The sequence below is a fragment of the Tursiops truncatus genome, chromosome 11, assembly GCF_011762595.2.
Source record: "Tursiops truncatus isolate mTurTru1 chromosome 11, mTurTru1.mat.Y, whole genome shotgun sequence".
NCBI classification, from domain to species: Eukaryota; Metazoa; Chordata; class Mammalia; order Artiodactyla; family Delphinidae; genus Tursiops; species Tursiops truncatus.
The window spans coordinates 6,473,428-6,500,273 of NC_047044.1; the positions used below are offsets into that span (position 1 = coordinate 6,473,428).

The 26,846-nt window shown below is 57.0% G+C and overlaps 1 protein-coding gene across 1 annotated transcript; it reads left to right on the forward strand.

Moving 5' to 3' along the window:
- Nucleotides 1-249: 249 nt before the first annotated feature.
- CYB5R3 (cytochrome b5 reductase 3) lies at nt 250-25,530 on the forward strand. The gene is made up of 9 exons (XM_033865901.2): nt 250-404; nt 9,436-9,567; nt 12,902-12,974; nt 13,333-13,439; nt 15,661-15,790; nt 16,288-16,371; nt 16,579-16,664; nt 20,568-20,667; nt 24,413-25,530. The coding sequence occupies exons 1-9, from the start codon at nt 384-386 to the stop codon at nt 24,583-24,585; spliced, it is 906 nt and encodes a 301-aa protein (XP_033721792.1). The 5' UTR covers nt 250-383; the 3' UTR covers nt 24,586-25,530.
- Nucleotides 25,531-26,846: the final 1,316 nt, after the last annotated feature.

Below are 26,846 nucleotides of genomic sequence, written 5' to 3' on the forward strand. Positions count from 1 at the left end.
GGTGGAGTTTCCGGATTTTATTTTAGATCCCATCAATAGGGGGCGCCATCTTCTCCCCTTTAGGATGGCAAACGAGGCCCAGAGACTGCCAGCGTCCCACCCGAGGCCACTCAGCGGGTCAGAGCCCCGCCGCAGGCTACCGGGGCGACTGCGCCGGCGCCCGGCCCCGCGTTCTAACGGATCCTCTCCCTTCAACCCTCTTCCCGTGGACGGAAGCGGGCGGGGCGGGGCGGAGCCGGGCCTCTAGCTCGGCCTCCCGCCCCCGCGCCCCGACTGGGCCGCGCTCGGGCCCGCCCCTCCTCCTCGGTGACGCGGCCGGGGGGCTGGCTCGGGGCGCGGCGGTCTCGGCGGCGGCGGCGGAGCGAGTGCAGAGCGGCGCCACCATGGGGGCCCAGCTGAGCACGGTAGGCGGGGAGGGGACGCCGGCTGCCGCGGGCCCGGGGCGTCGCTGCGGACCGGCGGGCGCCGGACCCCCGTCTCGGGCAGCGCCGACTGCGCCCGGCCGCTAGGGGCGGGGGGTCCGGGCTCGGACGCGGGGCGCAGGACCCCACCCGGCCCCGCCCCACCCAGCCCGCCGCGCCCCGGTCGTCCCCGTGCGGCCGTGATTCACGCCCGGGCCTCTGCACCCGGGCCCAGCACTCCCGGTCAAGGGGCGTCACCCGGAGGCGGGCGGCCACGCGTTCGGGGCGCCCCGCCCGCCGCCGCCGCCGCCGCCGCCCCCCTCAGCCCGGACGGCCGATGAGTACGGATGTGTGCGCTAGTGCTGAGCGAGTGCGGGGGTGAACGTGGCCGGTGCCCCCGTGTGTGAGTTAGTGTGAGTGCGACTGAACACGTGTGAAGTGTGAAGGAGGGAGCGCGTATGTGTGAGTGTGAGTTTGTGAGGGCGTGTGTGTGACCGGGTGTGTGGGTGTGACGTGTGCGTGTGCAGGAGTGTGTATGGGGGTGAGTGACAGTGAAAGAGTGAGCAGGTGTGCGGGAGTGTGACCGTGAGTACCTGCGAGTGTGTGCGTGTGGAGTGGGTGTGAGGGGTGTGTGTGTGTGTGTGGAGTGAGTGTATGTGGAGTGGGTGTGTGCACGTGGAGTGTGTGCGTGTGGAATGAGTGTGTGTGCGTGTGTGCGCGCACACGTGCGGTGTTGCTGGATCGCAGTTTTTACCGACAACAGCCCCTGAACCCTCTCCGTGGGCTGCAAGCTAGGCTCTGGTCTCTCTTAACCCAGCAAACATGAGAGGCCCCAGCCGTTGGCCCCATTTTACAGATGAAGAAATGCCACTCAACACTTGGCCGGGCTGGCGGAGTCTGAACTTGTGGAGCTGCAAAGTCCATCGTCATGCTGTCGCTTTGGTTCGGCCCAGGGCCACCCTCCCTCGCCCTCGGGCCTTTCGAATTTCTCAGAAGCCACAGTGGTGGTGCGTGGCTTGCGCTCCACGTTGAGGCTGTGGCCAGAGGGCAGTCCCCACCCACACATGCGGGTGCCTGGGCGCTGGCTGGGGGCACTTGGGCAGGGCTGCCACTGGGAGGATTAGGCCCAGAGCCTCTTGCCTGGCGTCCTCCTCCACCTCCTCCCTCTGGCTCTGTGGGGCTCCCCCTTGGGGACTCGGCAGAAGGCCTCTTGGCCTGGGTGTTGGCTTGTGAATGTGTGGCCCAGCCCAGGACTCTGGGTGGCGTTCAGCCCAGGGGGCGGCTTTGCCCAGGGCTAGCCTGGGGGCATCACCCCAGCTCAGCGTAACGCCCTGACCGTGTTCCCAGCAATCCCCTTCCTCCCTCACTGCTCAGCCTCCGGACTGGAACCCAGACCCCCGCCCCTGCTGTTTTCCTGCAGTGCTTCTCACCTTCTAGCCGTGTTGGTTGGGTTTGTCTCTGTGTCCCCAAGATCTGGCTGCTCAGTGTTTTTGCCGAGGAGCCAAGGACCCCTTGGAGCCCCTCTATGAGGGGCAGAGCCCCATCTGAGCGTCAGGAGACCTTCACCAACTCCTAAGCCTCCTCTATCCAAAGGGTGGCAGGGTTGCCCTTTCCTCCTGGGCCCTGCCAGGGTCCCCACTTGAGCCCAAATACCCGGAGCAGACCCCAGGCAGGCCTCCTGGCACAGCGGCTCCACGCCGTCTGCGGGAGGCCAGCACGGGCTCTGGGCACCAGGCGTCTTATCTGAGACGTGCAGGCCCTGAGAGAGGCCTCCTCCCACACACCGGAAGTGGGGACGCCGAGGGGTTGGCACTTGAACCTGCCAGCCACCTGGGGGTATGTTGGGGGCTTAGCCTGCCGTCCCCGACTCTGGCTCCCCTTCCCCCAGCACAGTTGTGAGTGCTCAGTGGACCCTGACAGGCCGCCACCACAGGTAGAGTCCAAGGCTTTTCCCCTGACCCTGGCAGCTCTGTGCCTAGTCCGTGGTCCAGACACCCAGCCCCTGGGAAGCAGGGCTGGGTCTCCCCTGTGGAGGGCAGCTCCACTGTCCACCTGCCCCTCCTCCTGGGTTCCCTTTCCCAGAAGCGCAGAGCCAGGAGCCCCTCGCTGCAGAGCTTCCTCCACTCCCTCCCACTTGCTCCTGCTTCCCGAGAAGGGGGCCATGAGGGAGGTGGACACGCAGATCCCAGCTGGACAGCTGGCGGGCAGCGGGCAGGGAAGCCTCAGCACAGGGGGCTGGCACCTGGGGGGTCCTGGCAGGTCCCTTTGCCCACCCAGACCTGACCTGGGTAGAGTGGATGGCAGGGTCCCGGTGGGGAGTTCCAGGGGGTGAGCAGCTGGCTGGGTGCCACATGGGGGTAGTAGGGCTACCCAGCCCCTCGGCTGTGGTGGGTGAGCTGGGGGTTCCCTGGAGGCATCCTGGGACTCTGGCACCCCGTTTCCCTCTCCCCTTCCTGTGTTAGCAGAGGTGGGGAAAGGCAGGTGGTGGGTTCCCTGGTGGGCACTGTGTGGCCTATGGGGCACCAGGTCAAGGCCTGGCGAAGCAGCTGTCCCCTAACTCCCCTGGGGAGCTGGGGTGACGTGGTGTGTGTGTGTGTGTGTGTGTGTGTGTGTGTGTGTGTGTGTGTGAGCAGCACAGCTGAGGAGGAGCTGGGGTGGGACCTTGGCTTTGGCCGCCTGCCTCCTGTTTACTCTGCCCACTGCTTGCAGGGGTGGGAGTGGTGCCTTGGACGGGGAACAGGGCATCCCAGCCCCTTGTGAGTCTGGTAAAGCCTCCAGTTTTCCAGAGATGAAGCTTCGCCTTTCCACGGCACCCTTTTCTCTGCCCGTGTCCATCTCCCACACTGGCTTGAGCTCCCCAGGGACGCAGTCCCCTGACCTGTGTCCGCCGCATCCCACATGGGCCCTGACAGCTGTGCCCACTGGGGTTTGTGACCTGAAGGACTGATTGACAGTGAGGGTCAGCTCACAGCTGCCTCCAGAGAGGAATTTGTACAGAGTCCACCCTTGCTCTCTCAGTGGCCCGACTGTCCGCAGACGTAGAGGGACTGTGCAGGGCTGGGGCTCAGTGATCGGACCGAGCTGGGTGCCAGTTCTCACCCTGTCTCAGTGTCCTCACTGAAGTGGAGTGGCCATAGCGCCCGCGTCCCGGGCTCAAGGACTGTGCGAGATACGAGAGTGTCGCGTCTGGGCACGGGGACTGGAAGGAAGGCCGCTCACATTATCCACCGCTCACTGGCACAGCTCCTTCCAGCAGCGGCTGCAGTCCCACCACACCTCTGGGAGGCAGGTGTGGAAACAGCCAGGAGTTCAGGATCCAACCCCTCAGCCCTGTGCTCCGTGGAGGGCCGAGCCCCACCCTCCCCCTGGAAGCATCTGGTCCCTTGTCCTGGTTGCGGAAACTTTCAGACAAAGTAAGAAAAGTCAGAGAGAGACTGCAGTGCAGGGGCTTGTTCTTGTCCCTTTGTGAATTTATCCACGAATATTTACTGAGTGTCTCTGCTCTGAGTGCTAGAGATGAGACACCAGGTCCCCCGCCTTCCTGGGTGTGCCGTCGCACATTGTCTGTGACCTCACGTGGGAACCTGGCCCAGCCGTGTGAGCCCAGGGCTGGCAGCCAGGGCACACGAAGCTGGCGCCTGGGATCTGCAAGTTCGGTGTAAGGGCCAAGGCCAGTGTTGAGGACTCATCTTCAGAACTGTTGACAAATGAGTCATTTTCACGGCTCAGCACGTAACCATGGGCTGGCATTTGGGGCAGGTGAGAGATTTGGGGTGAACGACAGAAAATTGGGAACCGAAGCCCAGACTCCACCCTGGGCCTCCCTGAGCCACAGTTTCCTCGTTTGTCAAATGAAGAATGCAGTTGGCCTGTCTCCCAGTGCTGAGGGTCAGTGAGGAAATGGAAGGGAAGGTGCTTTGCAGACTGTGAAGCGAGCTGCAGGCCAGGGGGTCTTAGTTATTAAACTTGGCTGACCACTTAAACGGCTGTGCTGGGGGGAAATAAAACTCCAGAGAGCACCAAACATAACTCCACTTGGGCTCTTAATGTCGTTTAAGTTTATTTCCAGGACTCCCAACAATGGTGATTTCCTGCAAACGTAGCTTCACTCAACTTTTTCCCTAAACAATGTTCTCCATGGATATGGCTTCCCTGACTGATGTGGGAGAGGCCTGGAGCAGAGGAATCATCAGAGTCGCCCTCATCCCCGTGGAGTTTGCAGAGGTTGGGGGGGGGGGGCTCCGGATGTCTGCTGATGGCTTGTTTAGCTAGAGGGTAAGGGTTGACGTTTGAGCTGGGCTCTGGAAGTGGAATAGGAGTTGTTGGATGAGGGAAGAGAAAGGGCATTCAGGGCAGAAGGGAGAGTGTGCAAAGGCCTAAGGCAAGAAAGGCTTGTGACCGGATAGTGGGGACCTGGAGTGTTGGCAGTGGGGAGCCGTGGTGGGCGTTTGGGGGTGGCGGAGCAGCCTGTTAGTCTGGGCAGCTGGGGCTTCACTGCAAGAGCCGGGAGATGGGACTGTGCTGGAGCAAGGGGCTTTGGGCTGTGGGCTCCAGGGCATCTGTCCTGGGAGGCGGCTTGGGAAGAGCCACACTTTGGGCTGGACAGGCCTGGGTTGCGTGGCCATGGGTGCGTCACTTAATCTCTCTGAGAAATGGCTGTGAGTCCTCTGAGGACTGGCTTTCCTGATCTGTAACTTGATGATAATCACAGTACCTACTGCCTAGGATTGAAGTGAGGATTATGCCGGAGAATTCACGTCCCACTCTTGGAGCAGCGCCAGCTCGGGGACACTGGCCAGTCTGCTCTAACATGGCCTGTTGCAGCCTCGATTCCTCCCCAGCCCTAGGTGGGACTGTCCTCATGAACTTGAGGAAGATGGAGCCTGGAGAGGTGAAGATTCTCTCCTGAAGTCCTGAGCTGGGTCTCAAACCCAAGTCCCCTGACCCCAGAGTCCAGGGCTGCCAACGGGCCTTAAATGCGACCCAGGGTGGGTGAAATACCACTTGGTAGCCAGGACATGGTAGGTGCGGGTTAAGTGGGCAGGTGGCCAGAGACCCTGTGTGTGGCCCTGTGCGGGCCGGAGGGGTGCGCTGGGGCCAGCTCCCTCAGGCCTTCTGTTTAGACCCATTGGTTAACAGACGAGGGGCCCCGTGGGGCAAGGCCGTGGCTGCAGCCAGCCTGGAGGCTCTGTCTGCGGGAGAGGCACGGTGTTTTGAGCCCGACAAAAGGCCTGTAACCAAAGCTTCGGCTGGGCAACTTGAAGCAGCCGGACCGGTTTGGGGGCAGGGCCAGGCCCGGTGTGGGATCTTGGTGCCTCTGCCCTTCCTTCATTTGGGTATTCCGTCTCCTGGGTGATGGGGGCCCCACGAGGGTGGTAGAAAAACCTGTGTGCATGCCCACATTCCACAGGTTATAGACCCTTCGGTGACCTCAGCCCCCCATCTCATCTCATATCCCAGCTCCCTTGGGCTGTTGGCCAGGCAGTGGCCCTCACCTTCCTTCTATAGCCAAGAATAACGAGGCTCAGAGAGGCCTCAGGTACTCAGCCAGAGTGTCCTCCCCAGTTGATAGAGTGGGGGGTCCTGGCAGGGCTTCTGGGAAGGGAGGGAGCAGTGAGGCTGGGCCTTGAGAGGTGAGAATCTTCTCACCTGATCCTCAATAGGGCAGGGGCCCATTCCAGGTCTGTTCTCTGTAGAACATGATACCTCAAGAGGCCTGCAGAGGAAGCAAAGAGGCCTCCATGCAAGCAAGGAACTTGACTCTGAGCTTCCTGGCAGCCAAGGCAAAAAGGGGAATTTGTAGTGTTATGATAAGAAGAATACACACGGTCATCTGCTGTGAGAACTAAAGTCAGGGAGGTACACTAGGGAGGGTGAGTGAACAAGCTGTGAAACAATTTTCTTGAGAACCAGTATTTTGGGAAACCTTTTGGTTGTTGACCCCACTATATGAACCACTAGTGTGGACTTCCTTCTTCACTTTTTATTTTGAAATAATTTCAGACTTACAGTAAAGTTGAAAGGATGTATAAAGAGCCCTTATGTACTCTTCATCAAGATATACCAGATATTAACATTTGCTATATTTACTTTATTGTGTGTGTGTGTGTTTTAAACTATTTGAGAGTAAACGACAGATATGATGGTTCTTTGCCCCTAAATACTTCAGCATCTATCTCCTAAGAACAAGGACATTCTTTTGCATAATCACAGGACGATGATCAAATCAGGAATGTAACACTGATACGGTGCTATTGTCTAATCTGTGAGCCTTCATGCATATGCCACCTATTGTCTCAGGATTGTCTTTTACAACTGTTTTTTTTCCCCCTGGCCCAGAATCAAATTCAGAACCACACATTGTATTCAGTTGTTCTGTCTCTTTGGCCTCTGTACAGTAAGTCCCCTACAAGTTGCAAACTTTCAAAGGTGCGAACGTGTGTGAGTGAAAGACACCAACGTCAGGCGTGAGTGAAATGGCAGCTCGCCCTCCGTCTCCTATGGCTGACGATCCTTCAGCTCTACCGTCTCCCCCCTCCTCTCCCTCCTCCAGTCAGTAACTCTTCTTGCCTGTTCACTCGATGCCAGCCCCTGTATGCCAGCTGTTGTACTGTACTACTGTACTTTTCAAGGTACTGTACTGCAAGATTTAAAATGTTTTCTTTATTTTTTTGTTTGTTTTTTTTTGTGTATTATTTGTGTGAAAAGTATTATAAACCTATTACAGTACAGTACTGTATAGCTGATTGTGTTAGTTGGGTCCAACTTTGTTGGACTTAACAAACAAATTGGACTTACAAACGTGCTCTCAGATCAGAACTCGTTCATATGTAGGGGACTTACTGTATTCGTTTCCTACGGCTGCATATAAGTTACCACAAACTAGGTAGCATAAAACAATGGAAATTCATTCTTGCATAGTCTGGAGGCCAGAAGTGTGAAATCAAGGTTTTGGCAGGGTGTGCTCTCTGGAGGCCTAGGGGAGGGGCCTTCCTCCTCATCCTGCTTCTGGTGGCTTCCAGCAGTCCTTGGCCTCCTTGGCGTGTCACCACATCACTCCAGTCTCTGTCTTCACACGACCTTCTCCTCTGAGTCTTCTCCTCTGTCTTAGAAGGACACTTGTCGTGGGATCTGGCGCCCACCGGGGGATCCAAGAGGATCTCATCTCAAGATCCTTAGTTTAATTACACGTGCAAAAACCCTTTTCCATCCCCAGGATCTGGGTGGACATGAGTTTTAGGGGAGCACCCTCCGAACCACCAGAGCCCCCTTTAATCTGGACCCATTCCTCGGCCTTCGTTTCTCTCTTTTTTTTTTTTTTTTTTTTTTTTTTTTTGCGGTACGCAGGCCTCTCACTGTTGTGGCCTCTCCCGTTGCGGAGCACAGGCTCCGGACGCGCAGGCTCAGAGGCCATGGCGCACGGGCTTAGTTGCTCTGCGGCATGTGGGATCTTCCCAGACCAGGACACGAACCCGCGTCTCCTGCATTGGCAGGCGGACTCTCAACCACTGCGCCAGCAGGGAAGCCCTGGCTTTGACGTTTTTGAAGAGTGGTGCCAGTTCTCGCGGCGAAAGGCGCTCGGTGTTTCCTTGTGTCAGAGGCAAGCTGTGTGCTCCTGAAGGAAGGCACAGCGCGGTGCTGGGCCCTTCTTGCTTCGTGTCAGGAGGTGCACGGTGTCAGCTGGCCCCTTTCCTGTGCTGCTCCCTGGTTAGGGTGGGGTCTGCCAGGTTCTCCACTGTAGGGTTGGTCTGAGCGGTCTTGAGGCTGTTGTTCTCTTCCTGAGTCTCACTTGTGGTCCAGATAGTGGAGGCTGCCCAGGACTCGACTTCCGGATGGCCAAGGGTAGCTGCTGCACACAGATACCCAGTGAGGTCAAGTGCCTGCTGGGGGACGGCCTGGGTTAGCCGATCTCCATCTTCACAGCCAGAGAGTGTAGCTTATGACTCCCATTTCACAGATGGAGAAACAGGGCAGAGAGGCTAAGTGCTTTTCCCAGGGACAAAAATAGCTAGAAAGAGCAGCAGGCTGGTTGTCTTTCCTTGCAAGGGTGTCCTCTCCAGGTAAACCTAAGCAGTTTTATTTGGCCATGGGATGTGGGCTTTCTCTGTTTTTAAAAAATCCAAACCGCCTCTAGGGTCTTTGTGAGGCTGCGATATGGGGGGCAGGGGGCTGGCAAGGAAGAGGTTCTCAGAGCCACGCAAGAGGGTGAGTGATGATGAGGGTGAGGCCTGATGTTTAAGAGTGTGGTTGGGGAGGCAGGTGGACTCAGGTTTGAGTTGCAGCTCCCCACCTGCCTGCTGTGTGGCTGTGGGTGAGTTGCTTCACCTCTCTGAGCTGTTTCCTCATCTGTAAAGTGGTGGTGATGACAGTGCCTACCCCATAGGGTTGTCATGAGGTTAACCCCTGTGCAGGGCTCTGCATGATGCTAGGAGTAGACTCTCAGAGCTCCAGGGGACCTTGCAGATCACCTGGTCCAGTTCAGTTCAGAGAGGGGAAGGGACTTGTGCAGAGTCACACAGCCAGCAAGGAGCAGAGCTTCCTAGTGTCTAGCTCAGTGCCTCGGCTGCCCCCGCATCTGAAGGCAGAACCCCAGGGCTCAGGGGTTTGTCTGTTTGTCTAAATAGAGCTAGCACTTGACATCACTTAATAGGGCCAGGGAAATTGACTAAAGGGAGGGAGGGAGGGAGGGAGGGAGCACAGATACACAGTGCTCAAGATTAAGCACAGGTACTTGGGAACTTTATGCTGAGCTTCCTGGCAGCCAAAGTGAAAAGGGCTACATGCTCAGTTATGTAGCTTTCTTTGTCCCCATTCCTCAGGGAAAATGGAGCTTTTCCAACGACTCAGTAACACAGTGATAGGTTTCATGAGTCTGATTTTTGTAACTTCTCCCAGCTGGCACCAAAATGGAGCTGGGGTTCCCTGAATGAACATGATGGGGAGAGGGCATTCCTGGTAGGGGAGAGGCCCGGAGGTGTGTTTGGAGGAAGGGCAGGGGGCAGTCTGACCTCGTGGGTCTGTCCTGTCGTTTCAGTTGGGCCACGTGGTCCTCTCCCCAGTCTGGTTCCTGTATAGCCTGTTCATGAAACTGTTCCAGCGCTCCACCCCAGCCATCACTCTCGAGAACCCGGACATCAAGTACCCGCTGCGGCTGATTGACAAGGAGGTCAGTGTGGGGCCTGAGGGCGTCGTGGGGCATGGGCACCTCTCTGTCCTTGTCAGCATCACAGCATTTCACAGGCACCTACTATGTGCTCGGGGCATGGCCCCTTGTGAAGTAGGTCCCATTATCTGCCCATTTTACAGATGGGGAAAGCAAGGTGGTCCCTTTCTAAGGCTACCAGTAAGCGGCAGAGGGCTTTGAACTCAGGTCTTTGCCCACAGAGCTGGTTCTTTGAACCACACTCACTATTCCCCAGAAGGTCAGAGTGGGAGGGACCCTGTAAGGACTCTTGGGTCCAAGTAACCATTTAATGGCTGTGAAAACAGAGGACAAGAGAGGAGAAACTCAGGTCACACTGTGAGTTAGGGGCAGGACCAGGACTTAGACCTAGGCCTCGCGGCTCCCATCCCAGTGCCCCTTCCTTAAAGATAAGGTCTCCTCCCCTCCTCCTTCCCCGCCCGCCCGCAGGGTCACCCACTCAGGGCCCCTAGAGTCTTTTGCATCTGTCAGATTCCCTGCGGGCGGGCGGGGCGGCTCCATCTGCTCCTCCCACAGGCTTGCTCCTGCCCTCCCCACTTGATGCTTTTCTTTTTCAGACCTCTGATCGTGATTTAAAACCATCCTCTCCCTCCTTTGCCCAGCCGCCCACCCTGTAAGGCTGTTTCCCTCCTTACTCTCTCTCATCAGAGCCCCTCCCATGTGCTATTTCTGGCCACCACAGCTGCCTCAGGAGGGGTGTGACAGGGAAAACTGAGTCATGGGGCAGAGAAAGTCAGTCACTTGCCGGAAGCCTGAGTCCTGGGCTCTAGTCTGCACCCGGGCTCCCCATGAGAGCTGGGGCTCCTGTGACTGTACTTGTAACAGGATTTCATAGAAGTTGAAAACCAGAGAGAGGCAAAAAGAAAAGAAAAAGAAAAAAAAATTACTGCTTCCCAGATGAGACCACACTTATCCTCTCAATATATCTTATACACAATTTTTTCTTACTAAAATGAAATAACAATGTTGTAAAAGCTTTTCCTTTTATAAAGTTCTTTTTCTTTGTTGTTGTTTTTTAATTCCCAAAGTAATGTATGATTTATATGTGCTCGCTATAAAAATTTTACTTTTATAAAATAAAAGCACATGTTTATATGTGCTCTGTTCATGAGGTGTGAACGTTCCCCTCCCCCATAACCCCTTTGCAGAGGGTCCCCTCCACGGGTCACCATGAGCCGTTCTGGTAGTACATTCCTGCGTACATGATGTGTGGAGGTTCAGGTGTGTGTATACTTAGTTTCTCTTTTTTAATAACTTGAGTTTTTACCGAGCTGTACAATATGGACACCTTTACATGTCTAACCCAAAGCTGATTCATTATTTTTTATTTTTTTTATTTTTTTTATTTTTTATTTTTTGCGGTACGCGGGCCTCTCACTGTTGTGGCCTCTCCTGTTGCGGAGCACAGGCTCCGGACGCGCAGGCTCAGCGGCCATGGCTCACGGGCCCAGCCGCTCCGCGGCATGTGGGATCCTCCCGGACCGGGCACGAACCCGCATCCCCTGCATCGGCAGGCGGACTCTCAACCACTGAGCCGCCAGGGAAGGCCTGATTCATTAGTTTTGATGACTGTCTGGTATTTTGTCACAGGATGTCACACGGTGGACCCTCCAGGCCCCTTGGATTGATCAGGAGGCACACGTGCTAGCAGTTCCCCTCCCCCATTGTAGCCTAGTGGTGGGCCAGCAGGTGGGCCTGCTCTTGGTTATTTTGCTGTGGCCCAGGGAGGGGTCCCGGCTGTCGGCCCTTCCCCTCTCTGAACGGGACTGGACCAGGCGATCAGCAAGGTTGCCCACAGCTCTGTGAGTCTACTGCTCGGGCCATCACGGCCAGCACCGTGCCGCGCCCTCACACACGTTAGCCTCATGACTTTTGCTGTGCTGGGCTAGTAATCATCAGTGTCTTTCTCTCACTTCTGTTCTTCCCCAAAAAACATCTGGCACGTGGGTTTCTGACCTTGAGCCCCAGGACCAGTTGATAATCCTGGGATCCGCTTGCGGGAGGCCCTGGGGCTCCGTTTGCAGCTTCAGGCCCGGACTGTGGGGCAGAGAGGCCCACTGGCCGCCGACAAGCACTGCGTCCTAAGTGGTGGCTGGGCACCGTCTCTCCTGAGATCCAGGCCACCTGCCTTGGCTCACATGCTTCAGTGATGCTTAGAGTGACGCTCTGTCCCTTTGGAGAGGTCTGGCGTCTCTCCCCCTGGTGGTAACACTCTCCATCACTGGACCTTCCTCGTGTGGGCGTCAACATGTGCTGGACAGCTAGCTGCCTGCCTTCCAAACGGCCCCTCGACACCCACCATCCTGCTGCACCTGGTGCAGGGGAGACCTCACAGGGGCCTTCCGGAGCCCAGGTCGGAGTGCGGGCACTGGGTTCGGTTCCCAGCTCTGACACAGCTCACTGTGGGATGCTCACCTCCCTGGCCCCAGTCAAGACTGGGCTCCTTCCTCAGCCCAGCCTCACTCTTAAGCAGCCTCTGCCCCACCGTGGAGGGGGAATGGCCTTCACCCATTGACCACACCCTGGGCGCACACCCTGTCTTGGCCATGGCCAGCCCCAGTGACCTCCTGGGCAGCAAGGCTGCCATGCCTCCTGCCCTCTGCAGCCCAGCCACGGTCATGCTGTCCCACTTCTCGGGGCGGGGGCGGCTGTTAGTGTAGTGGCTTCTAGAGCCCCTCTCTTGAGTCCCAGGTCTGGGCACATGGGGCCTTGTCTCAGCTCTGCCCCACTGCTGGCCCAGTCCCTGAGCTGTTTCTGCCTCCCCAGGACACTTCTCAAGCTGTGGCAGAGGTGGATCCTTTCCTCCTGTTCCTGAATTTTCTGGGGTGTCTGGCAGCCTCCCTTTGGAATCTTTTTTTTTTTAAAGCACAGGCTCTAGGCGCACAGGCTTCAGTAGTTGTGGCACGAGGGCTCAGTAGTTGTGGCTCATGGTCTCTAGAGCGCAGGCTCAGTAGTTGTGGCGCACAGGCTTAGTTGCTCCACGGCATGTGGGATCTTCCCGGACCAGGGCTCGAACCTGTGTCCCCTGCATTGGCAGGCAGATTCTTAACCACTGCGCCACCAGGGAAGTCCCTCCCTTTGGGATCTTGAGCTCACTCCCTGCTCCGACCACCTTGCCCTGTGGCCCTGGGTGGGTCAGTGCCCTTCTCTGGGCCAGTGAGAGCAGAGGCACACCCAGTGTGCATCTGACCTCTGTGCCCTTGCACACGCGTGTGCAGGTCCTGGGGAGGGGTGGGCACTCTGAGTCTGGGGGCCCCTCTGCCCTGGGTGCCATGCAGCAGCTCACGCTTCGTTGCAGGTCATCAGCCATGATACCCGCCGGTTCCGCTTTGCTCTGCCGTCACCCCAGCACATCCTGGGCCTCCCTGTCGGTGAGTGCGGCCCCAACCCAGCACACGTGGAGCCGGTGCTGGGACAGAGAGGTGGGGGCTTTGCATTTCAGTTAGTGCAGGGAAGGCTTCAGGGAGGAGGTGACAGCCACCCTGGGCCTTCAAGGGTGAGTGTCAGGATAAGAGGCCAGTTGCTTCAGTGTCCCCGGCAGTGGCACGAGCACGAGCAAAGGCAAAGAGATGGGACGTGATGGGAGTCCCTGGGGGTGGCGAAGGGAGCAGTGGGAGCCGAGGTCAGGCTAGGCTTTGAATGCTGGACGGGGTGCAGCAAAGTGGGCTGAGAAGACCCAGGGGGCCCTGCAGGGGCAGTCAGCCCACACTCACCCCTGCTGTCCTGCAGGCCAGCACATCTACCTCTCGGCTCGAATCGACGGGAACCTAGTCATTCGGCCCTACACGCCCGTCTCCAGCGATGACGACAAGGGCTTCGTGGACCTGGTCATCAAGGTGAGGCCTTGGGGCCACAGCTGCTTGGCGCGGGGGTGACCACCTCGCAGCCAAGGCCCCACAGTCTGATCTCTGAAGGCCCTGTGCTCGCTGTGCCTGGTTCCCGAGTGAACAGCAGATCATAGTTCTTAGCACAAGCCAAGCTTTGGGGTCTCGGCAGAGGGCTGGCGTCGGGCTCAGGCTGTGCATCTGCAGAAGAGGAACCAGGCAGGCCCACCAGCCCGTGGAGGGCTCACCTTCCTGCTCTCGGACTGGCGAAGCCCAGTGAGCTGGGCACCTGCTCTTCCCCTGGGAAGCATCCCACGGGCCCGCTGGGGGTGCAGTATGAGGAGCTCATGGGACGGTGTCCGGGAGCCGGGGTGAGGGACTTTCTGGGATCCATCACCGGCAGGGGGCTGGGTGTGCGCTGTGGGAAGATGTAGCCATTAGAGGCAACAGACCAGAGAGACGTAGAACAACCAGCAAGGATCTTAAAAAACAAGATGCTGAACAGAAGGAGAAATGACAACTAGAGCCCGGCACATTTTTATGGAAATTAGAAACACAAACTTTCCAGCAGTGATCCGTGTTCTCTGATTACACACCCACCCAAAAGTGTGAACCAGCCCAGGCCGGTGGGCTGGATGTTAGAGACCCTCCCTAGTCAAGGCCCAAACCTCCATGGCTGCCCTGGCTCAGCACCCCCGGGGATCAGGCTTGCTCTCTCAACTCCACTGTGCAGGCCCCAGGGCCCCCTCACTGGACCCTTGAGTCGGGGGACAGGAGCAGAGACCCCCGCTGGGCCTCAGCTTCAGCCCTGGGTCTTACAGGGTCCTGGGCTGGGCGCTGTGTCTGTGAGGGCAGGAAGGGAGCTGGGCCTGTCAGTCCTGGCTCTGGCCTGGATCTCCTCTTCGCTTGGTGTCATTTAGACCCTGTGCTGGGTGCCCAGGCCCACCGGCCTCAGTATCTTGTCTTTGGCTGGAGAATGGACACTGAACAGGTGGTCACACAGAGGTCAGTGTTTGTTCAGGGGACAAGCACAAGAGACTGAGCACCTAGAATGGGCACCAGAGCTGGGGTGGGGGTGGGGTGATGAGAGCTGCCCCCCTGAGCAGGCAACAGTGAGGCAAGGTCTGGCGGCTGAGGAGGCGGCAGCCAGGTGGAGACGGAGGAAAAGGACCTTCCAGGTGCAAAGGCCCTGAGGTCAGGAGGAGGCTTGAGGACTTGAGGGACCGAGAAGGGAGAGGTCAGCAGGGCCAGGCAGATCCTTGGAGGCCCTGGTAGTCTGGGGCTTTGTCCGGAAGGAAAGGGAAGGTGGTGAGAGTTCAGCATCTGTTCTTGCTGAAGTCTCTCGAGCCAGATGTGGAGGAGGTGTTGGGGGGATTCAAGTAGAGATGGAATACTCACCAGGACCAGGCCCTTCCTGGCTTGGAGACCTCACTGGCCCCCTTGGCCCTGGCTAAAGGTCAGGCCCCCAGCCTGGCACGCAGTGGGCTCTGCCCACTCTCCCTCCACTCTCCCTGCCCCGCACCCCAGACACACAGACACATCCCCTGTGCTGTAGCCGCAAGCTCCTCTCCCCACCCCACCCCCGAGGCCCCAAGCCCTGGCCTTTGCCCACGCTGTCCCTCCCCCACTGCCTCTCCCCCTTCTCTGCTCATCACTCCTGCTTGCCCTTCAAAGCCCAGCAGAAATGCCCCGTGGTGCAGCCATCCCAGCCCTGGAGCTCCTCCCCTGTCTGCCCATCTCTCTGTACGAGCGTTGTAGCACATCCCTTTTTCCAAAGCTGAAATCACAAAAGGCACCGGGAAGGAAATTGTTCCAAGAGTGATGTTTTTATGGCAGCTCGAAGTGGAAAGAATTGAACATCCACCAGAAGGGCCTGGTGAGCCGGCTTCCCAGAGCCTTTACTGAGCTGACAGCCATGGGGATCTCCTGCCGGGGGAGGGGGTGGGGGGTGGTCACAGAGATGCTTCCTGGCAGAACATTATGCAGCAGGCCCTCGGGTCGCTGCCTCGGACACCAGGCTGATGCGCTGCCCTCCAAGGGGATGTTATGGGGAGGGCAGACCACTGCGGGGGACGGGACACAGACGGGTAAGTTTTGATGGGTGGAAGGGGCATCGTGTGAGAAGGCCACACACAGCCGCAGAAGACCCCAGAAGAGTGTCTTCCCACTGTGGCCCAGAGCTCACCCCGGCAGCCCTGGGAACGGGGAGCTGAGGACTGTGGGTGTCTTGCAGGTTTACTTCAAAGACACCCACCCCAAGTTTCCCGCTGGAGGGAAGATGTCCCAGTACCTGGAAAGCATGAAGATTGGAGACACCATTGAGTTCCGAGGCCCAAATGGGCTGCTGGTCTACCAGGGCAAAGGTGATCCGGGTTGGACTCCCCGAGGACCCAGTGGGGGCGGTGGATGCTGGGTGCAGGTCCCGACTCTGCTGCTGTCTGGATGGGTGACTCTCGCAGGGCAAGCCATCTCCTCTCTGGGGCCTCCGTTTCCCTGGCTGTTAGGAATCAAGGTGGCCGGCACAGGGGTTGCAGACCAGCTGCCTCTGGGGGCCAGATGCGGCCCACAGACCAGCTTTGCTTGGCTGAGAACGAACAAGGGGTAGGGCTGAGCTGGGCCGCCCCTGATTCTCCAGCCTCCCTGCTCCCCAGCCATGCGCAGTGAGGAACTCGTCCTCGAGCTCCTCTTTGCATCTGAGCTGGTCCCGGTGCCGCCTTCCCATCCCCCTCACCCTGACTGGCTGGGGGCTGTGGTGGCCGCCGCGCCCCAACCCCTGAGGCGGGGGCAGCTTCTCCAGCCCTTCCGACCCCCAGGCACAGCATGTCTGAGAACTGGGCCTCACCCCTTCTCCTCTCCCCAGGAACGTTTGCCATCCGTCCGGACAAGAAATCCAGCCCTGTCATCACAACGGTGAAGTCTGTGGGCATGATTGCAGGAGGAACGGGTATGTGGACCCGGAGCCCCTCACTGAGTCCCTAGCGGGCGGATGTCGTGGTTCGGGGCCAGGGTGTGGGATGCGGCACAGATTACAAGTGACTGGGAGCTTCCCAAGGTCCCAGTTGTCCTGGCAGCTCTGGGCATCTGCCTGGCACTGGGCCTGCGCGTATGCAGCAGGCGCTCACGCGGTGTGTGGGGGGTGGCTGTGTTGCAGGAATCACCCCAATGCTGCAGGTGATCCGTGCGATCATGAAGGACCCGGATGATCAGACCGTGTGCCATCTGCTCTTTGCCAACCAGGTCAGTGGGTGGACCTGAGGTCTGCAAACCCGACTCCTGCTGAGAGGGGGCGAGGCCCAGCAGGCACTGCTCAGGGGTCTGCACAGCTTTGCGGAGGTGCTCAGGGAGGCTGAAATGTGAGGGGTGCTCTGAACGTTCTGTGCACAGCAGCCCTCACAGGGGCTGGTGGGGTCAGGCTTTTCAGTGCGGAGCTCAGAGCGTCTCACCCGAGTGGGGCTGTTTGGTGGAGGGGTGAGGCCCCTGGAGCACCCACAGCTCCTCTGGCTGCTTCCTTGGCACCTCAGGGTTCCCTTCACCGCACACAGAGTTTGGAACTCACCAGTGAAGTGGGAGGAGCCCGAAGGGCTGTTTTCACAGATGACGTGCCAAGGTCCCACCCGCGCGAGGTCCCTGAGCTGGGGGAGTTGGGACAGGGTTTGGACCTGGGCTCCCCGGCTCCTGAATGCATGTCCTCCTCCCCACACCCGCTGCCTGCCCGCCCCGGCCTGCTGTGTGGCCTTGGACAAGTCACTCTCCCTTTCTGGGCTTTGCTCCCTCGCTGTGGAATGAGATGATGAAGCAAGGTCATCACAAGGGTCTTTCTAGGTTCAGTGTTTCATGACTGAATACGTGGATCTTACAGTGATGCCCCTTTTGGGGGAAGCTAAGACGAGGCACCCCCTGCCTGTGTGGGGGCCGTGCCCAGGCCCCCTGCGCCTCTCAGATGTGGTTCAGGTCAGTTTGCCTCTGGGTCCATCTGGCCCAGGCTCCACTCCATGTCATCTGTGAGGACATTGAGCCTGGAGGCGGGGGGGCCGGGCTGAGGTCCCCGGGCTGAGGTCCCACACAGCTGCAGAAAACTGCTCTGAGGCCAACTGAGGTGGCCTTGACTAGGGGTGGGTGGAGGCAGCCAGAAATTCCAAGCTGGCTGGTGGGGTTGAGAGGGTGGGCAGCGTTCAGCTTGGTAGTACTGGGGCAGTCTCTGTGGAGGCCGTCAGCCCTCTGTCGCCTGGACGGGCATCTTTGTGCCCGTTAGCAGGGGCGGTGGATTCTGTATCTCTCTCTGCACTTTAGTCAGTGCAGTGTCACGAGTCCTGTAGCCTCTGGAAGCCGTGAGGGAGGAGAGTGAAGAATGCAACTAAGTATCATATGAAAATCGTTCTGACCTCAAGGTCCCTCTGAAGGGTCTCGGGGACCCCAGGGGTCTGCAGGCCACACTGTGGGAACTGCTGCTTTGCTCCAGTTGAGTCGTTGCCCCTCCCTCCCCCGTCCTCAGTGACCTCCGTGCTTGGCTTGGACGGGGGCCGCAGCACCTCCATTTGCCCATCCGTAATGTAGGATAACGGGGGACCCACCTCTCGGGACGGTTGTGAGGGTTGAGATGGCCTTGGATAGGAGCGTTTAACGTTGCAGACGTGTGCATTCTTCCTGGAGTGACCTAGTGATGGGAGTGGAGGCTGGTGGGGAGGCAGGTTGAGGACGGCATCCTGAGTCCAGGGGAGGCTGGGGCTCTGCCCCCAGCCTAAGGGAAGCACGACTTTTCAGAAGGGCATTAGGGAGCGTTAATAAACGGCGGGGCGACCTGGTTCTTGGACAGGGAGACAGATATTCCGAAGGTGTCAGTTCTTCATCAAGTAATACTCGAAGTCCCAGTGGGGATATTTTCTCCCCTTTAACATGACAAAATGATGCAGTATGGCCTGGAAGACAAAGTACACATGCACAGCCAAGAAAGTTTTGAAAAAGAAGAGTGACAAGGCAGAACTTAGCGCACTGGATATTAGAACATACTGGAAAGTGTCGGTGATAAAAATGGCATGGTTCTGGAGCCACACGTGAGACCTGGGCTTACTGGACTTAACTGCACGTCTGGATGGCACAACAGGAAATCTAGACTGTGCTGGGACATGTGGCTAGTTACACGATTGAACAAAGTTAAAAACGCGCTCTCCCAGTCTCACTAGCCACATTTCATTGGTTTCATAGCCACATGTGGCCAGTGGTTACCCTGTTGGATAACACAGATCTATTGTAGAACGTTCCCATCATTGTAGAAAACTCCGTTGAACAGCCCTGGCCTAGAAACAGACCCAAGTGTAGGAGAGACTTTGTATCTGATGCAGGTGACATACCAAACGTGAAAAGAGAAAGGAAAAGGAGTGTTGAGTTAGTTGCTATGCACTTGGAAAAAACGAAGTAGATCCCTACCTTACCTTGTACCAAAATGAAGTTTAGGTTAAAGATACACATGTAAAAAATTGAAGCTTTAAAAGTAGAAGGTGAGGGCTTCCCTGGTGGCACAGTGGTTGAGAATCTGCCTGCCAATGCAGGGGACACGGGTTCGAGCCCTGGTCTGGGAGGATCCCACATGCCGCAGAGCAACTAGGCCCGTGAGCCACAACTACTGAGCCTGCGCGTCTGGAGCTTGTGCTCCGCAACGAGAGAGGCTGCGATAATGAGAGGCCCGCACACCGCGATGAAGAGTGGCCCCCGCTTGCCACAACTGGAGAAAGCCCTCGCACAGAAACGAAGACCCAACACAGCCATAAATAAATTAATTAATTAAAAAATAAATAAAGTATGAGTTCAACATATGCCCTTTTCTTAGAAAAAAAAAAGTAGAAGGTGAGCATTTTTACAGGAAGTATTGATGAATGAGTGAACAAGGATGGTCAGTCTAAGCAAGACACCAGGGAGAGCCCGTCAAGGAGAAGATTGATGGAACCATCTGCTTAAAAATGAAAAGCTCCCCTGGGGAAAAACACAAACTATAAATAAGGTAGAAAGATAAGTAACTGGGGATGAGACATAATGCATCACCAATGAAAATTAATATCCTTCATATAAAAAGTTTTTACAAACTAATAAGATATTACTAGACCAGTGACAAACTTACTTATTAATAATAAAAAATAAAACATAAGCTTTACTTTCCACTAACCTGATTGCCAAAGCTTAAAGGATCATTACCCAGTGCTGGCAGAGGCGTAGGGAGGTGGACACTCCTGGGCACGCTGCTGGTGTGCGCCTTGGTGTAACCTACCCGGGGATTGTAAAGCAGCTGCTGTGTTGAACGCCCTAACCATGTGGAATTTTCTACCCTGAACTCCGCTCCCTCGAGTTTATCCTCAGGAACAGGGCAGTGAGGGCGGTCAGAGAGGCATTGTTCATAAAGAGGATGCTCAGAGACGCAAGAGGGAGGGGATATGGGAACATATGTATATGTACAGCTGATTCATTTTGTTATAAAGCAGAAACTAACACACCATTATAAAGCAATTAATACTCCAATAAAGATGTTAAAAAAAAAAAAAAGGAAAAGAGGTCGCTCAGAACAATCTCCACGCCTCTCCCGTGGTCTCCCTCACCCAGCCTGGGGCTCAGGAGAGGTTTGTGACCTTTTCTGATCGACAGGGCTCTTTGGCCCCCAGTTTCACAACAGTCTTATGAGATCAGTCACGCCACCCACTGGCCTGAGGAGCCCTGTCCGTCTGTGAGTGACCTGCAGACATACAGGGCAAAGTCTGTGGTTAGGAATGGAAAGAGGGGCTGTTTCAGGAGCAGATTGCTGATGCTCCCTGGGGGTCTGAGAAGGCTTCCTGGAGGAGGTGACAAGCTGAACTCTACAGGGCCACGTGGGGCTGGCTAAACGAAATCAGTGGGGACGGAAAGTGGGGAGCTGCAGGCCAAGCAGAGGGATTGGCGTGGGCAAGGCTGCGGAGGGCCAGGTGTGATCTGGGGAAGTAGTATCTGTATTTCCTAGACTGTGGACGTACAAGCTGAGACGCCAGAACATAGAAAGACTTGGACTTTCCCTGGAAGCTTTGCCAAGTGTGCGGCCCATGGGTGGGCGGGATGACGAGGGTCTCCAAAAGCAGTCCCTGTCGCTGTCCCTCCTGACCGCTGGGTCCTGTCCCCCTGCAGACTGAGAAGGACATCCTGCTGCGGCCGGAGCTGGAGGAACTGAGGAACGAACATTCTGCGCGCTTCAAGCTCTGGTACACAGTGGACAAAGCCCCTGAAGGTGAGAGCGTCCAGGCGGGTGGGCTGGGTGGAGGTGCCGGCCCATGCTCACCTGGCGGAGCCCTCTGCCGTTGTGGAGGCTTCTGCTTGCATGGTCTCCTTTGGTGCTCACTGTGGCCCTGTGAGAGGAAGGTGATGAGGAAGGAGGGATTAGAGAGGGAACACAGTGGGAAAACCCCAGAGCTAGGGCTTGAATTCACACCCGCCTCCTCCAGAGCCCCAGACCTTCCCCTGCCTGCCCTGCTCTCAGCTGGACAAACAAGGCCAGCGTTCTCCCCTTGGGCCGGGGCTCACTGTGGGGCAGGTCTCCAGGGCCAGTGCTGGGGTGAGGGTGAGTGTTTCCACGTTGCAGTGTATACCCTGTAAGGCACTTTACACCCATTTTCTCTCTAATCATCAGCCCTGGAGTGTGGGCTGGGCTGATGTACAGTTACCTTCATTCTACTTATCCAGGTGTTTAAGCTGTTTGCCAAGGTCCCATAGGCGGTGAATGAGGGCTGCCCCTAAAACCTGAAACAAGGTTGCCCTCTGGGAACTAAACTGTACTCCATTCTCATGCCTTAGGCAGATGTGGTTCCAAAAAATATCTTAACTTCTTCTCTGTTGTAAGAAAAGCAGCAGCTGAGGCTTCTTGGTAGATAACACCAGTGATGTTTGGCTTCAGGGTTAGGAGACTATAGGGAGTGTTGGGGACTGTGACGAATTGGAGAGCATCTGCCTGTGCAGAGGGGCAGCCCCCTCCCAGCTGCGGGCAGCCCTGCTGTGCAGGAGTACCGCCCTGGAGGCCAGCCTTTCCATTTTTCAGGGGAAGCTGGGGGCCTGCATTTTCATGGGAAATTTTTAAATATTGGAAACTGGACGTTTTCAAAGCACCCACGTGGGCACCAGCTTGCTGCCACACTGCCCTTGCTTTGCCTCCTCCTCCTCACACAGCCACCCGGTCCCCTGGGACTCAACCACCACAGTGTGGGGAACAGGCCACCCTCTGCTTCCCCCAGAAATGAGCAGGCGGGCTCTGGGGGTACCCATCTCAACAGGGTCCATCCCTGAGAGAGGAGCCACCCTCCTGGGTTGACCAAATCGGATCCTGGGCCCCTGGTGGATCCATGGACCTGACAGTCTTGTTCCAGGGCTTCTGGCTGGACCAGCCGTCCTGGGCCCACCCGTGTCTCAGTGGGTCTCCTCCTGGTCGGACCCTTCACTCTGTGTGTTCCCGAAACCAGCCTGGCCCGAGCTGATGTTCTAGCTGGGGAGGATGAACAGGAAACAGGTTTATTAGTAAATTATAAAGTACAGTAGCAGGTGATTAGTGAGACCCAGAAAAGACAAAGTGGAGTCATAGAGACTGGAGGTCGCACAGGAGGCACTGGTTCTGGGAGTCCGAGCTTCCAGTAAAGAAAGGATTTTTTTTTTTTTTTTGCGATACGCGGGCCCCTCACTGCTGTGGCCTCTCCCATCCAGCTCAGCAGCCATGGCTTACGGGCCCAGCCGCTCCGCGGCATGTGGGATCCTCCCGGACTGGGGCACGAACCCGTGTCCCCTGCATCACCCGGGAAGCCCAAGAAAGGAATATTTATCTTGTACCCACGTCTCATTCAAAAGGGGGAAATGAAAGCTGGTTTAGCTCCCTTCTGGTTGCAGGTTCTAGAGTGTGGTCAGGTAGGCTCATTGGCCACGATGGGAGTGTCCTTGCAGGGGTCTCTACTCCTGTTGCCTGCACACGGCCTGGCCACAGGAGGAGTGGACACTGCCCTCTGGTGGTGACACCTGGCAACGCCAAACCGACGTGCCTCCTGGGGACAGTTTTAAGAGTAACCAGTTACTGGCCAAGGAGAAATACAGTTGGGTAGTCTCCCGGTATTCTACACTTACGTTTATTATTACCCTGACCACAGTTCGAGAGTAGTTCGGGTATTGCCGTAACATTAGGTATAAGCTGAAAAGGGTAGACGCTGAGGAGGAAATGGTACCAGGCCAGCAGGCAGTGTGGAGCTAAGCAAAAGAACAGGGGAGAGGGGCCAGCTGACCCTGTTTCCCCTACAGAGTCACCTTCAGTATACAAGTAGAGAAAAATACACTATCTAAAAACGTCCTTGTGAAATTGAGATGTGTCTTACATACCTGTACATTCATTACACTAGCAAATATGGTTTAGTCCCATGCAGGTTTTTTCAAAGTAATTTTAGATCTGTTAATAAAATGTTACCTACCTACCTATGTCCCGCCTTGTTCCAGAGGGATTTTAGGCACCTTACAAAGACTCATAGAGTGAGTCGGAGTGGTATAAATGGAAAGTGGGAGTGAAAGAAAAACAAGGGCAGGGCCATAGAATGGAATTGGGAATGAGGTTTGTACAGAAGCATGGGCTGTGATGCACACCTGCTGTGGGTGGCCATGTATATCACTCTGAGCTTCCCAGCAGCCAAAGTGAAAAGGGAGATGGGGTCAGTTACTCAGCTCAGTGTCCATGAGGTAAAGAATACCCCGTTGCTCAGCACAGCAGACTCTTCCTCATCCCAAGACCAGCTGGGACTGGCTTGGCCCCTCGCAAGGGACCCCCCCCCCCCATGGAGTGTACATGATGTGATGCAGAGAGCATTGTCTGCCGTGATGGGGGAGTTACGGCCCTGAGCGCAGATGTGGAAGCCAAGGCGTAGATCGGAGCCAGAGTGGAGCCGGGCTGGGTGTCGCCTCCTCCGCCTCTCCTCGGGCCCCAGTCATCAGAGCCCCATTCTCCTGGCGGAGCCCTGCCAGCCTGCCGTCCCCGTGGGCCCACCATGCTCCTGGAACTGGCTGGTTCCCCTCCCTGAGCAGCCCCTGCTGGCAGGTCAGTCCTGAGGGCCTGGGTGGGACGAGAGCCCTGCCAGCCTCGGGGCACCAGGTTCTCGCCGCGGGCACCAGCAGTGACTTGTAGGAATAAAAGGTGGCTCTGGATCTCAGGTGAAACCTGGAGACACACTGCGCATGTACACGTGCGTGTGCGAGACAGGGAGGCCGGCAGGACCTAGAGGAGCTGTTGCTGCCACGAGGGTCCTGCATCTGGAGCTTCAGCCTGGGTCCTGGCCTTGCTGTTTTCAGGCTCACCGATTGCTTATTTGGGACGCATTCCGTTACTCATCATTTATTGCATAACTACTGTGTATGGGGCTGTCTGGGCACTGGGACTACAGCTGTGGACCAGACACAGCTCCTCGTGGACCGACATGCAGTAGAGGGAAGAGCCAGACAGTGGGCACAGGGCCAGTAGGTAGCATGGAGGGTGGTGGGGCAGGAAATGTCACCCTGACCAGCCTGGCACTGGCTGGGGGACCTCTGGGACCTGGGGCTAACGTCCCAGCCCTGTCCATGCCTTTTTGTGTGACCTGGGACAACTCAACTCTGGGTCCTCTTGGCCTCAGTTCCCACATCTGTAAAACGGGATCAGTAACCCCTGCCCTGTCCGCCCACAGGGCGTTTCTGAGGGCCACATGAGAGGCCAGTGGAAATGAAATGCATTGCACGCTGTGAAGCGCGGTGGGGAAAGTTGATGGGCTTGCCTTTGTGGCACAGGTGAGCCAGGCTTGGGGGCAGGGGATCGGGCTGAGGGTTTACTTGGCTCAGCCTCTTCATTCTTCAGTGTTTGTGGAAAGAAGGGAGGAATTCATGGCACAGGAACTTCGTCACGGAGGAGAGGGTGCTGGGCGGGTGGGCAGTTGGCAGTTGGTCACACAGCCATACTCGGGCTCACCTGGTCTCCCACCCCGCAGCCTGGGACTACAGCCAGGGCTTCGTGAACGAGGAGATGATCCGGGACCACCTTCCGCCCCCAGAGGAGGAGCCGCTGGTGCTGATGTGCGGACCCCCGCCCATGATCCAGTACGCCTGCCTGCCCAACCTGGACCGCGTGGGCCACCCCAAGGAGCGCTGCTTCGCCTTCTGATGGGCGGGCCCTGGCCAGTGGCTCCGCCCCACACTCACCGCGCCCTGTCGCCCTGTCCGTACCCACTCCTCCTGCTGTCGTTTGTTAACACCACTCTCCCCCACGTCTCCTGCTGCAGCCGGGTTCAGCCTGGCCTGCCCGTGCCTGGGAGGTCACCCCGCTGGGCTGGCCCCCCGAGGGGCCCCTTTGGGAGCAGGGCTCTGTTACAGGTGGCTGCTGTCGGCCACCTTTAGGGCAGATTTCTGTCTGGGCCTCACTGGAGATGTCCCCCCCACACACAAAACACACACACTACTGGGCCGAGGCTGCCAGCACCATGCTGCCCACCCTCCCCAGAGCATTACCACACTCTGGAAATAAACATAAATATACGGGCAGCCCATAGCTGCAGGTGCCAGGCCCCTACCCACTGCCTGCTTCAGGGCCACAGCCAGGCCTCGGCACCTGACACTACGTGGTAGGTAACACCAACACGTCCTGTTGACGGGGCTGCTGGGGTGAGAGGCTGCCCTGACCCCAGGGCACAGGCCCGGCCAGCAGGGAGTTGGGCTCCCCCTGGGGCTGGACTAGGAGGGGGCTGACCAAGGGCCCTTCCATCCGGCACACGGGCCCTCCGGGAGCCTTCGCATTTCCCTGAAACACCAGAACGTTCAGGCAGCTTTGGGAGTTCCAAGCAGTTGACCTCTGATCGACCAGCTTGGGGTCCCGGGCCGCCAGTCCTGATGGGAGAGCTGAGATGATGTGTTTATCCCTCTGTCCCAGACCCCCCTCCTGCTGCCCTCACCCCAGGTGGGGGAGATTTTGAGCAGAGCCTCTTGTCTGAGGGACATTCTCAGTGGCCTCGACGTTGCCTTTAGACCACAGCGTGTCATCCTCTTGCATATCGGCTTTTCAGAGTCATTTATGAGCACACATAACGTTGAAGTAAAACTTTGCTAATCTGAACACTTTTGTAGCTCCTGGAGGCTCTGTGACCTATGTCCTTGTGGGGGAGGGAGGGGGAGAGGAAGGGGCTGTGTAAGGCCTGGCATTTATTTCTGACGTTTGTGTTTATAGTAGAAAACTTGGGGACTTCCCTGGCAGTCCAGTGGTTAGGACTCCGTGCTTCCGCTGCAGGGGGCCTGGGTTTGAGCCCTGGTCGGAGAACTAAGATCCCACAAGCTAATGTGGTGCAGCCAAAAAATATATATATATATATTGGGAGAGTTCAGAAGAGTATACACAGGGGAAAAAATGCCGGAAGCTAGAGGCCAGCACTTAGAACTTGGATGACACCACGACATCCACTGTGTGGCCTCTGCTTTCCCCTAATGTCAGATGTGCTTTCCCGCTGTGGTCAGAAACTCACCGTAGGCCCACATGGATCATGATTTTCTTATGTAGCAAATCCCTGTTGTTGGACAGTTAGGCTGTTTCCAGTTTGCAGATTTTGTAAATAACAGTGGCCATGTTCACCCTCCTTTTTTTAAAAAATTTATTTTAAATTTATTTTTATTTTTGGCTGCGTTGGGTCCTCGTTGCTGCTTGCGGGCTTTCTCTAGTTGTGGCGAGCGGGGGCTACGCTTCGTTGCGGTTTGTGGGCTTCTCATTGCGGTGGCTTCTCTTGTCGTGGAGCACAGACTCTAGGCACGCAGGCTTCAGTAGTTGTGGCACGCAGACTCAGTAGTTGTGGCTCGCGGGCTCCAGAGCGCAGGCTCAGTAGTCGTGGCACACGGGCTTAGTTGCTCCACGGCATGTGGGCTCTTCCCAAGCCAGGGCTCGAACCCGTGGCCCCTGCACTGGCAGGCGGATTCTTAGGCACTGCGCCAGTAGGGCAGTCCTTCACCCTCCTTTCTTATGACTTCTTTTAGGGTAGATTCCTGGGAATAGATGGAGTGTGGACAGTGGGGGTCCAACTTTTAACCCTCCCCTTACACCCAGCCTTATTCACATCATCTCAGCCGTGTTAAAAGGTGTCCCCAGTCCCAACTTTGGACAACCCTGTGTGTCCCCAGTGTCTTCCTTTTTACTCTGTCCTTTGGAGAGCCCTGAGAGAAGTAGAGAGAAGTCAGTAGCACCTATTTCCAACAGAGAGACTGAGGCTCAGGGCAGTGAATGGCTTTCAGGGTGGAGGTCGGGCCTGAGGCAAGGCAGGTGTCGCCCTGTCCTGGGGAAGCTACAGGTGAGGAAGGGAGTGTCTTCATTCATTCAGGCACTCTTCCAGGGCCAGGGCCAGGGCCAAGGCTGCTCCAGACACACCCTTCCCTGCTCCTGGGGTGTTC

Excerpts from the sequence above, each read along its gene's own strand:
- CYB5R3 (XM_033865901.2), top strand. The coding sequence starts at position 384 with ATGGGGGCCCAGCTGAGCACG. Across the intron at positions 405-9,435 it reads TGGGGGCCCAGCTGAGCACG|TTGGGCCACGTGGTCCTCTC; the intron begins GTAGGCGGGGAG and ends CTGTCGTTTCAG. Across the intron at positions 16,665-20,567 it reads ATCTGCTCTTTGCCAACCAG|ACTGAGAAGGACATCCTGCT; the intron begins GTCAGTGGGTGG and ends GTCCCCCTGCAG.